Genomic DNA, 16,053 nt, shown 5'->3' with positions numbered 1-16,053 from the left:
GAAAGCCACAAACCACCGAGGCCAAGGCCAAAAATACACAGATGGTAATTTGCACTACATTTCAATACAAGTCAATGACCATTTATATATATATATGTAAACATATATATACATATATATACAGCCCTGCTAGCTGATCCTCATCATTGAAGGCATCATCTCACCTCAGATGGCAGCTAAAAGATGCACTTTTTAGGTCTGCTAATGGAAGAGTAGAACGGTTGTCCAACAATTCAATGTTGCTGACCGATGATAGCAGCACTTGACAACGATGTTGTTGATGGTCAGTGTCACATGACATCGCCAAGGTTTAGCTAATGGCCGTTCAATTGAAGGATTACTGGTGTAAAAAAAAAATACCATCATAACATTGCACAGGACAATCATCAGCTCATAGCAGATTGTCCACCTTTGTACCATCTAGTGCTCGTGTTTGGGGTAAAATTGACCTTTTCCGACGTTCAACCAGGATGTCAAAGTGGAGTCTGAGATGAATAAAGTGTCTACCTACTGACCTACTGTGGTTAAAACTAATAATAATAGAAGTTCATCTCATCATTTCATGCCTACAGGGCTCTAATAACATTAAAAAACATTTAGAAAGTCAACCTGTTTTTTTATGCTTTAATGATGAAAATATTCTGTTTATTAATATTGAATCTTAATTTGCGGAAATTCATTCATCAAGGTCTGGTCTGGAACCAATTACATAGGATTAACGAGGGAAGACTGCACAACATTGGAAAACATTCTGGGACGCTAATCCATTATTTGTTTTCCCCATACTTCATTCATTCATTCATTCTCTACAGCTTTTTCCTCACGAGGGTCGCAGAGGTTGCTGGAGCCTATCCCAGCTGGCGAGAGGCAGGGTACACCTCGGACTGGTGGCCAGTCAATCACAGGGCACATAGAGACAAACAACCATTCACACTCACATTCATACCTATGGACAATTTGGAGTCGCTAATTAACCTAGCATGTTTTTGGAATGTGGGAGGAAACCGGAGTAGCATCGTTGTGGCATCGTTGTTTAGACATTTTGTCTAAAAATGCACTCCCTTGTCTGTTTTCTTTTTTCTTCTTTTCTATCCCCTTCTGCTCCGGTCTGACCACTCCAAATTTGCAAAACAACAAAACACCATTCATTCATTAATTCATTTTCTACCGCTTATCCTCACAAGGGTTACGGGGGTGCTGGAGCCTATCCCAGCTGTTTTCGGGCGAGAGGCGGGGTACACCCTGGACTGGTAGCCAGCCAATCACAGGGCACATATAGACAAACAACCATTCACACTCACATTCATACCTATGGACAATTTGGAGTCGCTAATTAACCTAGCATGTTTTTTGGAATGTTTATGGTCGAGTGGTTAGTGCGCAGACCTCACAGCTAGGAGACCAGGGTTCAATCCCACCCTCGGCTATCTCTGTGTGGAGTTTGCATGTTCTCCCCGTGCATGCGTGGGTTCCCCTGAGTACTCCGGTTTCCTCCCACATTCCAAAAACATGCTAGGTTACTCTACATTGTCCATAGGTATGAATGTGAGTGTGAGTGGTTGTTTGACTACAGTAAATATGCCCTGTGATTGGCTGGCCACCAGTCCAGGTTTGTACCCGCCTCTCGACACATCGTCAAATGATCAATTTACAAACAAATACAGTAGTAACTTATTGCAGTCATCAGCCATCTTTTTTGTTAACTTCTAATTGGAACGTTTATGGCGGAACCTCATAAGCCGTAAGTGGGCAATTTCTCAGCAGTCTCGAACGCGGCGCGAGTCCTCGCGGTTCCTGGTGACAGGTGATGGTGACATTAAGAAGAGTGCGAGGGAGTTCGAGTGAAGGATTCTTGACGAAGCAAAAAGGGAAGCCATCCTGATCCGGCTTGTCCCAATTAATGGAATTACCTTCCTCCTCGGGAGGACCGTTAGTCATTTGCCAAGACTCGGGGCCCGTCAGTTCGTGCGTCTCTCCCACCATATTGCCCGGCTAGCGCTAATAAGGCAGCCCTGACCGCCGGGGTGTGCTCATTAGCATAGCCTGCAGCCGTGGCAACCCCTGCCAGGGCCCGGCCGGACACTTAATTACTGCCTCCGCTCCTCCTTCACGACATCCATACTCGCTGCCTTCCTTCCTGTGTTGTCACCCCCCCCCCCCTCTCCCCGCCCTAACCTTCTTAACCCACCCACGAGAAACTTCACCGTGGCGTACATTTGACCATGTGGTTTAGCTTCGCTGTCGTAGCCGTAGCCGCTCCCTTGTTGCGGTATTAGTTCACCGACTCTCCTTTTTGACATGGCTACGGTATTGATGCACCCCCCCCCGTCCCCGTACGCCCTTAATCGGCTAATGGCCTCTTCTTCTTTTCCAAGCCCTCCCTTCCCCATCCTTCTATCTGTCCCTTTTGCCTTCCCGTCTCATAGCCTCTCTCCACTGTTCAGGCCCGAGGTCAGCGAGGCCAATTTTCATGCCTGGCTAAGTGACAGAATGGCTTTGTGTATCTACTGTATGGGAGGGAGAGGAGAAAGCAGGAATACGTTACGCAGAAGCCTTGCACAAGTCATGTGGCTGCTGACCCCCCCGTCCCCCCCTCCCCTTCCGACGACCTACCTAGTCCGTGTTTTTCCCCTCCTATTTTACTGACATGACCTCTTCCTTTCTTCGGTAATGACAGTCACAAGACATGGCGACGTGTGTTGCAACCTAGTTTCAAGTACAAGTACTATAGGACTCACAGGACTATAATGCTGTCCATTACTGTTTTCATTATTTCAATGTATAGTAAATAAGCTTAATTCAGCACATTTACAAAAATAGCACAGCGGAACCTTGGTTAGCACCATTAATTGGTTTCAGAATATATGACTCTAACTAAAACAGACCAAATTCTCCCATAAGAAATAATTCATTCATTCATTTTCTACTGCTTTTCTTCATAAGGGTCGTGGGGGGTGCTGGAGCCTATCCCAGCTGTCTTCGGGCCAGCCAACCACAGGGCACATATAGACAAACAACCATTCACACTCACATTCATACCTATGGACAATTTGGAGTCGCTAATTAACCTAGCATGTTTTTTGGAATGTGAGAGCAAACCAGAGTACCCGGAGAAAACCCACGCATGCCCGGGGAGAACATGCAAACTCCACACAGAGATGGTCAAGGGTGAAATCGAACTCGGGTCTTTTCGCTGCGTGGCCTGCGTGCTAACCACTCGTGGTATTGCTAACACAATATTTATTCATTCATTCATTTTCTACCGCTTATCCTCACGAGGGCCGCGGAGAGTGCTGGAGCCTATCCCAGCTGTCTTGGGGCGAGAGGCGGCGTACACCCTGGACTGGTTGCCAGCCAATCACAGGGCACATATAGACAAACAACCATTCACACTCACATTCATACCTATGGACAATTTGGAGTCGCTAATTAACCTAGCATGTTTTTGGAATGTGGGAGGAAACCGGAGTATGAGCGGGTACAAGATACCTCAATCGGATTGGGGAAAGGAATATTCCACCCCTGGGAATCCGATTATATATTATATATTCATTGGCACTTTTCTTTGGGAATGAGGTGTATCCAAAGGTTAGATTCTTTCCGTTTGAGCAAATAACCTGAATGGAATTGGAATATTTGGGTCCTTGTATACGTGGGTACTGTTGATAATGCGGCGCGGCGATGTAACATCCAAGTGTTTTTACTGTATTTACAGGGTTTGACTCCCTGCCGCTTTACTTGTGAAAGGTTAATACAGCCAACATCGCTCTGGCACCACAGTGGACTGTACGGTCTACCTTTATTGGCCCGCTATTTGTGCGGCCTGGCTTTGCACTCTGACTCCATACGGCTCCCTCTTTGTCTATAATGTGCCGGAGTTCTACGTCCGTGTGACCCACAGAGAACATTCCTGGCCACCGCACCACTGAATCACTTGCGTGTGTGAGTGATAACGCGTCCAGACTGTTGCGCGCCCTGCAGCTGTTTGTCTCAACATGCATTACGCTGCTAAATGCTTCCCCTTTCAGTAGCAGACGCTCGCCGCCTCGGCCCGTAGCGCCCCGGCTCCATCACTGGAGTAAGGGAGGGGGCGGGCTTGCAGTTACTGTTGCCGAGCTCTAGCCACTGTACCGGAGGCTAAGCAGTTGTATGTGTGCTCTGCATGGAATCGCATCCTCTGCCAGGTCTGGTCAACGGGCGACCCGGGGGCCAAATCCAGCCCATAAATGACATCAGACCGGCCTAACGTCGTTGCAGCAGATTCCTAAAAACACCAGAGCTCTCTTGTTATATATATATATATAGGACCTCTTCGCTTTCCTTTTGTCAGTAAATACCCCCTGTGGAATATCCGTTTTCTGGATTTTTTTTCATATTCTGTCTGCTTCAGTTACAATAAACAAACCATCTCTTTAAGGGGCTAAATGCACATTGAGTACTACTTATATACAGGATCTTAGCCATGCTTTTTTAGCAGGCTGTCCTTCATATAGTGGATCTTTAATTAGCATTTTGTGGTCAGTCCATATTGAGGATCTTTGGTTAGCTCTTTTTCTGAGTCATATGCAGGATCTTTGATGGGCGTAAACATGTTGATTCTATCTTATGATTTTATTTATGACTATACAGCCATGCAAATAAATATTACATCACTGTGTTTATTCTGTTTCTTGTTCATTTTAATGTCTGGTACAACTAAAGTTACAGTTGTTTGGACAGATATAAGTTATATTTTTTGTATAAATTTTGTATATATATTTTTGTATACATTTTTTATATATTCTTTTATTGTTCTACCTAATTATGCATTTTTGGCCTTTTGCGACTTATACTCCAGTGCGACTTATGTATGTTTTTTTCTACCCAATTATACATTTTTGGCCTTGTGTGACTTATGTATGTTTTTTTCTACCCAATTATGCATTTTTGGCCTAGCGCGACTTATACTCCAGTGCGACTTATGTATGTTTTTTTCTACCCAATTATGCATTTTCGGCCTTGTGTGACTTATGTATGTTTTTTTCCACCTAATTGTGCAATTTTGACCTTGTGCGACTTATACTCCAGTGCGACTTATGTATGTTTTTTTCTACCTAATTGTGCATTTTTGGCCTTGTGCGACTTATACTCCGGAGCGACTTATAGTGCATAAAATATGGTATACATTATTACTGAATACAAAAGAATAGAAGTGAATGTTCCTTAACATTTAGAAAATATGGCCCCCAAAACAGCCGTATGTTTGAAGCATGACGTTGCTGTCTTGACAGATCTCATTTGGACCCGAGTGAGATCGGATGTCAGTGATGTGTCCACAACTCCATGCCCCACCTGGAGCCTTTACTTGACCCCGTGAAATGTCATTGGACCCACATGGTGGCTCACCTGTGATGAGACAAAGCCCCACGTAGCATTGTTGTTGCTAAAGCAGAAAAGGCACAGTATTGAACTTGCGTCTAGCCCCGAGGTTCAAGACGGAGGTTCACCCTCAAAGCAGCAGACCTTGGGTCAGCAAGCTAGTGAATTGACACTAACCACATTAGAGCCATTAGTGGCTCTCACTTTTTTTTTTTCGCATGTCACATGGAAATGGGTCAAGCCCCTGCCCTGCATGACTCACATTGGCTCTTTCACTTACTGGTCTTTCTTTGGTTCAAGCCAACCCTGCTCGGGTTGCAAAATGGCCTTGGTATACCATGTACAGTAACCCCTCGTTTAGCACGGGTAATTGGTCCCAGATCCAACCAGGATAAGTGAATTTCCATGCCGTGCCGCTGTTTTTTATTGTTATTTATTTTTTGTCACATCTGTTACATTTGTTCACTTCCTGCTTTCTTAATAGAATTTAAATTTTTATTTTTTATTTATTTTTTGTCACATCTGTAACATTTGTTCACTTCCTGCTTTCTTAATAGAATTTAAGTTTTTATTTTGTAATTTATTAATTAAATTTTTTTTTGTCACGTACCAAAGTAGGAGGTGATATGAGCATCCAATGACATAATGGGTACCATAGTAAGTGTCAATATAGTGATATATATAGCACATCATGACTGGTTCAAGACTCTTCATCCTTGTATTTAGAAAATTTATTTTATTTATTAATTTATTTTATTAATTTTTATTAAAATTTTTTGTTTTTTAAAATTTATTGCATTTTTAAATTTTGTTTAGTTTTTTTCACGTACCGAATTACGAGGTGATATGAGCATCCAATGACATAATGGGTACCTGAGTAAGTGTATATAGTGATATATATAGCACATCATGTTTTCCTAATATATATTTTTTATTTTTAATTTATGTTTTTAAATTTTATTTTATTAATTGAAATTTTTTTATTTTATTTTTATTACATTTTTTTATTTTATTTTAATTGTTTTTAATTTTTTTGGTCACATATTTGTATTGGCCAATTCCGATCGCAAATTCCGTTATTGCGCAAATCATAGGGCCCTCTACATGATGATTCCTTGTACCACATTTGGGGTCTTTCCAGTGGTCATGGAGGGGAATACAAATTGTATTAAAGTGCTTGGACATGAGGCAGACATTAATATTAATATATGATGCTTGTGTAAGATACATAACAGTATTTCTTTCATCAAAAAGATTGTTTACAGCCAGTATATAAAGAAGTGCAACACCGAAGTCTGCATGGGATGTTGAATTGTGGTCCGGTTCTTTTGGAACCCGTTTCATATCACATTGCAGGGGGAAGGTGGGGGTTAGCGGTCGTGGCGGGTTTGTGATTGTGGTCACCTTTTTTCATGATCACGGTCAGCCGTCGCGGGCCAGATGTGAGTCAACTCTAATGATCCCGACCGGCTGCCGGCCTCGGTTTCCTGGCAACTGTTTTGCCTCTGATTGTAAACACAAAGCAAAGCCACCAGGCCGCTGTTAGCGCTGCAAAGGTAAAAATGCAGAGGGATTCTAGCATCCGTTGTTTTTGTCTTTTAGTAAGATCTTTAAAAGAGTCACCTAGAGTGGAGGAAAAGTCGGTTTTGACATTAGGTTCCGCCCAGGCGCCACCGTCTTGACTTCCTCATGTGGCGGTTTGTTAATATGTATCAGGAATATTCACTTTTCTTTGTTCGCCCTTGTCTGGCAAGCTGTAATATTTTGCTTATGAATATTGATACATGAAGTGTATATTAATGACCCTTGCTGACCTTAACCCGATCCTTATTGGCTCCCCCGTTGGTATCTGCCGGCTCATGAATATTAATCAGGTTCCATAACCTCCATTACCCTAATCTTTGCTGTCTAGCCTCCCAGAAGGACGCGTTGTCATGGCAACGCTTTTACTCGACTCCCATAGACCAAGGGTGGGAAAATATGGTTATTAAAAAAAAAAAAGGATGGGGGGGGCACTGAGAAATCAAAATTACTCCCAACATCTTCTCTGAGAGAGCAGCTACTATATAGAAGTAATACCAATTTGCTTTGTAAGTGCTTTTAGTGCTTTCTGGAGTACTTCTATTTTGATTTATTGTGGTAATTGTGACTGTTCACAATGGACAAAAATGTTAATGGTGTTCATTTTGAGCATCAAATGGTCTTTGTAAATAGCTTCTTTCACACAGAGATCCCGCAATATTGCTACAAATCCGAGCTGTAACAGGAGATTCGGCCTGTGACTTTTGTACAGAACCCTGTGGACATTGCGACTGGTATGACTTATACTCCAGTGCGACTTATGTATGTTTTTTTCCTACCTAATTATGCATTTTTGGCCTTGTGCGACTTATACTCCAGCGCGACTTATGTATGTTTTTTACTACCTAATTATGCATTTTTGGCCTTGTGCGACTTATGTATGTTTTTCTCTCTCTAATTACGCATTTTTGGCCTTGTGCGACTTATGTATGTTTTTTACTACCTAATTATGCATTTTTGGCCTTGTGCGACTTATACTCCAGTGCAACTTATGTATGTTTTTTCTCCCTAATTATGCATTTTTGGCATTGTGCGACTTATACTCCAGTGCGACTTATGTATGTTTTTTACTACCTAATTATGCATTTTTGGCCTTGTGCGACTTATACTCCAGTGCGACTTATGTATGTTTTTTTCTACCCAATTATGCATTTTTGGCCTTGTGCGACTTATACTCCAGTGCGACTTATGTATGTTTTTTACTACCTAATTATGCATTTTTGGCCTTGTGCGACTTATACTCCAGTGCGACTTATGTATGTTTTTCTTTCCCTAACTACGCATTTTTGGCCTTGTGCAACTTATACTCTAGTGCGACTTATGTATGTTTTTTACTACCTAATTATGCATTTTTGGCCTTGTGCGACTTATACTCCAGTGCGACTTATGTATGTTTTTCTCTCCCTAATTATGCACGCTAGAGGGATTATGTCTCACAGCTGGCCTAGAAACGCCTTGGTGTCTTCCCAGTGGAGCTGGGGGAGGTGACTGGGGACCGGGAAGTCTGGGCTTCCCTACTAAGAAGTCTGGGCTTCCTGACTAAGACTGTTGCCCCCATGATCCGGACCCGGATAAGCGGAGGAAAATGGATGGATGGATGTATTTTGTTTACGTTTACGTGAATATGGATCTCTCTCTCTTACGTCTAGATTTGGACAGCAATGACGAAGGAGGGCCTGACGGCAGCGCTGTGGAGGAGGAAGGCTGGTATGGGAATGCTTCCGACACGCGCTCTGAGTCTTCATCCTACGGCGACACCCAGGACGAGCTCTTCCTGCAGAGAGGGTCGTCCCCCGATGGCGTCAACCATGACGACTGCGGAGGCGAGAGTTCGGCGGGCTGCCCCACGCCCGTCCACCGTGCCTCCTTGGAGCTTCTCGGACTGGGCGGGGGCGCCTTCTCCCCCCAGGACACGGTCTCGTCTGTGGTGTCGTCGCTGTACGGCGAGGCGGCGTCTCGCGCTCTGGGGAAACCGCTCAGCAGCAACCTGCGGCGCCTCCTGGAGGCCGGGTCGCTAAAGCTGGACACGGGGGACCTCCTTAGTCGAGCATCCAGGGGCGGTGCAGGAGGAGACTCACCTCCGGTAGGTCTAGCGTCACCCTTGCCCCTGTCCCCGTCGTCCCACCACGCTCAGCAGTTAAGTGCGCTTGCTCGGAAACTGGCCAATAACAACAACAACAGCGGCTCGGCCTCGCCGGCCTCGTTGACGCCCTCGGTCACCAACATTAAACAAGAGCCGCTTGATCACTTGAACTCGGTTACCCCGAGCAACGGCGGCGGCTTCGTATGGGCAGGTGTCGCGGATAAATGGCCGCCAACAGGCTGCTCCACGCCGTGCGGTTCCAGCCTCTCCCCCGACTCGGCCATCCAGAAGTTAAAAGCGGCGGCAAACGCGGTACTCCAAGACAAGAACGGCATCTCCTCCACCGCCACCACGACATCCTCCACGTCCGCCTCGTCCGCAGTGCCGGCCCTCGGCCGAGGAGACGACGCGGTGCGCTTTGATGCCTTCAACTCCCCGTTCAGCCCTCAGTCGGCGAGCTCCACCTTAGCCGCGCTTTCCAAGAAAGTCAGCGAGCGGAGCCACGCCTCGTCCACCACGTCTGCCGCGCCGGCCGACCACCAGAACTCTGCAAGCTCATTTCTCTCGCTCGTGTCGATGACCTCCTCTGCTGCCTTGCTCAAAGAGGTGGCAGCCAGGGCGGCGGGGAACATGCTAGCTGAGAAGAAGGAGGGGTCTCCGCTGGCCGCCGCAGGGGTCCTCCAAGAGGATGTAAAGCCCCTGCTGGACAAGAACCAGAAGGCCACCACGCCGTCAACACCCACCCAGGGCCTGGACTTGTTGCTGCCCTCCACGCCCAAAGGACGAGGCAAGCCCAGCAGCCAAGCAGGTAATTTAACAGTAACATTTTGACAAAGACAAAATTTTGATGCAGAAATTTTACCTTTCCATGATGAGGTAACAATACGCTCTTGCAGTGTATCGATTTTTAAATTATTATTAAAATATAGCCGCTATGAACGCCATTTTTAATAGCATAAAGACAATGACCTCATGGTTTGAGTGGCAATCCATCCATTTTCTATGCCCCTTATAGTCACTAGGGTTGCGAATATGCTGGAGTCTATCCCAGCTGTCTTCGGGCAAGAGGCGGGGTACACCCTGGACTGGTGGCCAGCCAATCACAGGGCACATATAGACAAACAACCATTCACACTCACATTCATACCTATGGACAATTTTAGTTGTCAATTAACCTAGCATGTTTTTGCTATGCTGATATGCTGGAGCCTATCCCACCTGTCTTCAGGCAAAAGGCGGGGTACACCCCTGGACTGGTCGCCAGCCAATCACAGGGCACATATAGACAAACAACCATTCACACTCACATTCATACCTATGGACAATTTGGAGTCGCTAATTAACCTAGCATGTTTTTGGAATCTGGGAGGAAAAACCGGAGTACCCGGAAAAAACCCCACACATGTATATATTAATATATATATATATATATATTATATAAGCAGAGTACATGCAGTGAAATTGCCAACAAAATGTTGTTGCCTGGCTCCCGTGTAATAATAAATAATAATGTGGAGAATAAATAGATGACATCAAATATGAACAATGTACAGCGTAAACAGTAATTTGTACAAATGATTTAAATAATTGTATTATTTAAATTATTAATATTAAAATTATCATATTATATATATTATTACTATATAAGCAGAGTACATATATAAAATATTATATATATAATATTATATATTATATTAGCAGATTCAATATATTATTTAATAATTTAATATATTCATATTTATATATTTAATATATTATAAAATAAAAATAAAATATATAAATATATAAAATAATATATTTAATAAAATGTAATATATTATATTAAACAGATAGATCTAAACATTTTGTATAAATTGTGAATAAAAACTAAGTAAAATATTCTGACAAAGTAGCCGAGCGTTCTATTATATATTTAATATATTATAAAATATAAATAAATAAAATATATAAAATAATATATTTAATAAAATGTTATATATTATATTAAACAGATAGGTCTAAACATTTTGTATAAATTGTGAATAAAAACCAAGTTAAATATTATGACAAAGTAGCCGAGCGCTCTGCAACCTTCTATCATGCTAAAGCTACTTACATAAAATGACAACAGCCAAGAGCTACTTATTTTGGTAACACTTGATTCCATAGCTTATTTCAACCAAAACAAACTTAATAAGCATGTATAATATGTATAATATATGTATAATACTGCAGAATATAAACCATGACTGATGTTATAGCGGTAAAAATTTCAAGTGAGTGCAACTTATGGAGTTAAAAATATACGGTTTAATAACAGCACCACCATGTGCATGTGCGGCGTATTAGTCAGAAACATAATTACACAGGAAGCATGACAGCCTGCCATTGAGTGAGCAATCAAGTATCTCCAATGTTTTCATCACTTTCTAATGGCTTTGCTCTCACCTCACCGACTAGTCATGAAGCACCGAGATGCGTAGCCTCAATTTAAGCAAAGAGAAAGCCTCAGAAACCATTCTAAGGGCTCAACGGGGGGTCCCGACTGAGCCCTCGCTGCCTTCCCAGACCAGCTCGTTTGCGGCGCGGGATGCTGCAAAAAAAAAAAAAAAAAAAAAAAAAAGGTCTGAGGGTGTGCACTCCACACAGCGGGGGAGCCCTAACGTCCATAGATTCTCCTCCCGGCTTCAACCTCCACTAACTAGACTCCTCAGCAGGCTGATCAGCGGGGCAGACCTCAGGCCAAAACACGTCATCCTTTTTTCCACTGACTGGATACAGATGTGTGCTCGTTCAGTTCTTTCCTCGCTCCCGTACTCGCATGTAGTTTATTCTGGAAGTGCGCTCTGTGATGTGGACATGTAGCCCAAACAAGGGCGCTTACACAGATCTCCTCTGTCCTACAAGGGGAGGGAGAGAGCGAGCTTCAAAGTGCAGGCTCTAACTAAGTAGCCTTTAGGGAGAACGGAATGTTTTCAAAGAGATGGATGGGCACTTTTGAAGGATTGTGTCACAACCCCAACCAAATCTAAAATGGCGGGATGAAATTGACTTCAGACGGATGAAGCAGCCGATGTAATATTGTGTGATCTGCATGCTAAAAAGGAGAGGTGGGGCGGCACGAGTAGAGGTGGGGGGGGTGTCTGCTGTAACCCGGCAAGCCGTCAAGGTCGAGCGGCGCTGTAAAAAAATGCAGGTAGTTTGTTTGGTTGCCAGACTGAAAAATGTGACCTTGATTATTGACTGCCATGTCTTGGTTTTTTTTATTGTCGTCCCTCACCGCTTCCGCCATGAAGCCCATTTAACCGGTAGTAGTCATTTTCTCCGCATCTTTTTTTTTTTTACATTTAGGAATAGCGCTGGCTACAATATAAACTCCCTTTTTATCGTCCGTATTCGTATCTTTTGCGGTAGTAGTTTTGCAGGAGTACTTCCTTAGTCAACGCTGATTTCATTCATTCGTCAATCTAATTGACTAAAAACATGCAGTGGTAGAATTATGGGAATAAAGTCAGCAGGCAAAACATTTTAAAAAGAAGAAAGTTCTGTTTTGACGATTAAATCAGTATCCCCCCCCCAAGTATAAAACACCAAGTCATAGTATATAGTAATACGTATGACTAAAAAGGTTGTACTACCATTTTTTTAAAGCAATGATGTTGTATTTTTTTTGTGTTTTTCACGTTTTGAGTAGAGTCATAATTATGAGAAAAAAGCCACAATATAAAAATATGTAGAACAAAGTCATAGTATTAATATATATAATAATAAGAGTAGATTCATAATTTTGAGAAAAAAAGCCGCAATATAAAAATATGTAGAACAAAGTCATAGTATTATACATAATATATATAATAATATGTACTATATATAATATGATATATATGGTGTTATGTAATAATATATTACAAATAATTACAAAAAAATATGTTATTTCATAGCATGGTGAATATGCAGGTCACAATTTTTTTGTGTATTTGCAGGGTTGTGTATTTTTGTTTTGATGTCAGTATATATGTCATCCATTCATCCATCCATTTTGTTTTGCTTATCCGGGTCCGGATTTAAGAGTATTACAGTCGGACACATGGTGTCATTAATACAAATAACACTAAACTCATCACACAGCAAGTTAACACACAAAAGGTACACCTGATAAACATACAAACATGTATCAATGAGTTTAAAATATAAAACGTTTTCCCGTAATGCGTTGCGTCTGAACAACCCATTCATTGGGACGCTGCAATAACGTCAGCCTCCCTCTGGGGGATAGAGACCACATTGCAACGCCATCCACCAACAGCTGGGATTGAATGATGGAAATTCACTCGCAGTGGTTGGTTCTGGAATAAGTTAACGGCGATAAACACGGGACTGTATAAATTGGACTGTTAAAATATTTTAACATAACATTTTTTTTTTTAACATATACAAGAAGCTTTCTAGCGCGGGGGCGTTCGGTTTTCTCATTTAAAGCCATAAATCCGCACATGAAACATGATGCTGATTTGCATCCAGTATATGTATTTTCAAGCAGCGCAATTGAAAAAAGACGGCCTCGGATAAACGGAGCCAAATAGAAAAGCCCCTTTCACAATCAAACATGACCCTGCGCAAAAAGCCTTCCAATAAATACTCTTATTTTCACCGCGCCCCTGAGGTGTTGATTTAATTCTGTAAATTTTCTGAAGCCTTTATTGAAGTTGTGTATTCCGTGTAATACTCTCAGTAAGAGTGTTAATAGCTTATACATGGCCATGTGATATATTGTACATGATGATATCTTTGGAGTGGAGCTGTTACGACACCGTGTAAACTAGACAGCAAGCTATTGCCCCCCCCCCCCCCCCCCCCCGCTGTCTGCTGATGCCCATAAAGACGCTTTTTTTTTTAATCAGCGATATTGTATCGGTTATTGTTAATGACGTCAGTATAGTTTCTATCTGCACTCTCCTCCTAAAACATATTGGCAAATAAAACTAATGTGTTTGTGTGCTCCGTTGGCCTCCATTCCGAGTAAGCAGAATTCATTCTTTTGCATTGTGAGTCGGTCTCGGCTGTGCTCTGAGAGCTCTCGGGCTGCAGATGGCAGTTTATTGTCGCAAATAGACCGTCTCGAGGTTTTACACCTCAGGTCAATGAATGGCTGAGCGCAGTCGTTTCACCAAACACTGATTACCAGATGTTTTTGCGAGGAACATCGCCGGAATACTCATGAAGACGTCCTGACTGTGGGGGCCCCCCCGTGTAGAATTTGTAATGCAATCATGCCTCTTTCTAATAAGACCAATTAAACGGTAATGGATGCCGGATATAAAGCCAACAACGATAATCGAGACGCTAAGAGTATTTGCTCCTGTCATTTTCAAACCTCATATTACAAATACATAACATAAAGTGGCCAGAAATATTTCAGTATTGAACAAAGCAAAAATTTGGGCTATAAACTATAAAAGCAATCTTCAATGGCTTAAATGTACTGCAAAAAAGGTCAGTAAGGATAATTCATAATGCCGCCTACAGAGAACATACTAACTCCTTATTTCTAAAATCACAAATACTACCCACAATACTACCCATAATACTACCCACTGGTCATCCTCCAATTGTTAATGGTACTATATGTGTAGTTTTGGTCCTTGTTGATATTTCAACGACTGTTACAATCACTTTTGATTTTTGAGCGATGAGCAAATTCAAGAAAAAATACAAGCAGTATATCACTATATTGACACTTACTATAGTACCCATTATGTCATTGGATGGTCATACCACCTCGTACCTCCGTACGTGACAAAAATGTAATAAAATAAAAAATAATAAAAATAATAATAAAAAATAAAAAACAAAAAATAAAAATAAAAAACATTAAAAAAATAAAAAAAAATTGTTCACTTCCTGCTTTCCTGGTATAATTTAATTTTAATTTTAAATAAACAAATTTAAATTAATAAATAATTTAAAAAATAAAATAAAAAAACTTAAACTATATTAGGAAAGCAGGAAGTGAACAAATGTAACAGTTACTGATTGTAAAAGTACCAGATGGAGGGGTAGGATTTAATAAGCTTTGCTTCTTCCTACTCCTTTTGGACATGTGGAACTGTGAACTGATTATGGGATGTATTCAATTGTAATCTGATGCATGTTCAAATGAAATAAAACCATTACCATTAGCATTTTCATCGCTTGCAGCTGGCATTGGAACATGGTAGTACAGTACCAGTGCATAAAACACCAGAGTCGAGCTTTAGAAATGTGTCTTCATTGCTTTGACCTTCTTCTGAACATTGTTGTCCCCCTTCAAGGTTCTCCGGAGGACGTTGGGAAACCATTCCAGTGTCCTGTATGCGGCCTGGTCATCAAGCGCAAGAGCTACTGGAAGAGACACATGGTCATCCACACGGGCTTGAAAAGCCACCAGTGTCCTTTGTGTCCCTTCCGCTGTGCTCGCAAAGACAATCTCAAGTCCCACATGAAGGTGAGATGGCCCTGGCACTCTGGTCACCGCTTAGTAAACATTTGTAAACAGCCCATAATGTCATGTGGCGGTGAAAGGACTTCTTTTGGCCGATACCGCTGCACAGCTGTACTCGCTATCCATGCTTTCCCACTGGCAATAACGGATGCTAACAGATCCTAAGTACTCTTGGACCTAGCCAGCCGCGGGTATAAAGCATAAGTTGATACCATATGGGTGAAATCAACCCCTGCCCGTTGCTAATTGGTTGAACAAAGGTGTGTCTGAACTTTTGCCACTTCCTGAAGTACGGAAAATTTCTGATAATATTGCAACTTCCTATAATTTCCCATTATTCATTAATTTTCTACCGCTTATCCTCACGAGGGTCGCGGGGGTGCTGGAGCCTACCCCAGAGGCGGGGTGCACCCCGGACTGGTGGCCAGCCAATCACAGGGCACATATAGACAAACAACCATTCACACTCACATTCATACCTATGGACAATTTGGAGTCGCTAATTAACCTAGCATGTTTTTGGAATGTGGGAGGAAACCGGAGTACCTGGAGAAAACCCATGCATGCATGG

The 16,053-nt window shown here is 42.3% G+C and overlaps 1 protein-coding gene across 4 annotated transcripts in view; it reads left to right on the top strand.

Moving 5' to 3' along the window:
- The window catches only part of znf827 (zinc finger protein 827), an 82,033-nt gene that overhangs the window by 19,061 nt on the left and 46,919 nt on the right, over positions 1–16,053 (top strand). For all 4 annotated transcript variants that reach the window (XR_013628152.1, XM_058066773.2, XM_058066947.2 and 1 more), the window contains exons 2-3: positions 8,589–9,830; positions 15,313–15,485. Coding sequence is in view for 3 of the 4 variants with exons in the window: in XM_058066773.2 (XP_057922756.2) it covers positions 8,589–9,830; positions 15,313–15,485 (1,415 nt within the window). In the remaining variant the exon portion in view is untranslated. The remainder of the gene's footprint in view (positions 1–8,588; positions 9,831–15,312; positions 15,486–16,053) is intronic.

The sequence above is a fragment of the Doryrhamphus excisus genome, linkage group LG9 (assembly GCF_037039965.1).
Source record: "Doryrhamphus excisus strain RoL-2023G ecotype Guam linkage group LG9, RoL_Dexc_Guam_v1.1, whole genome shotgun sequence".
Taxonomy (NCBI): Eukaryota; Metazoa; Chordata; class Actinopteri; order Syngnathiformes; family Syngnathidae; genus Doryrhamphus; species Doryrhamphus excisus.
The sequence above is the reverse complement of the archived record's forward strand: the minus strand, read 5'-3'. Positions and strand labels throughout refer to the sequence as shown.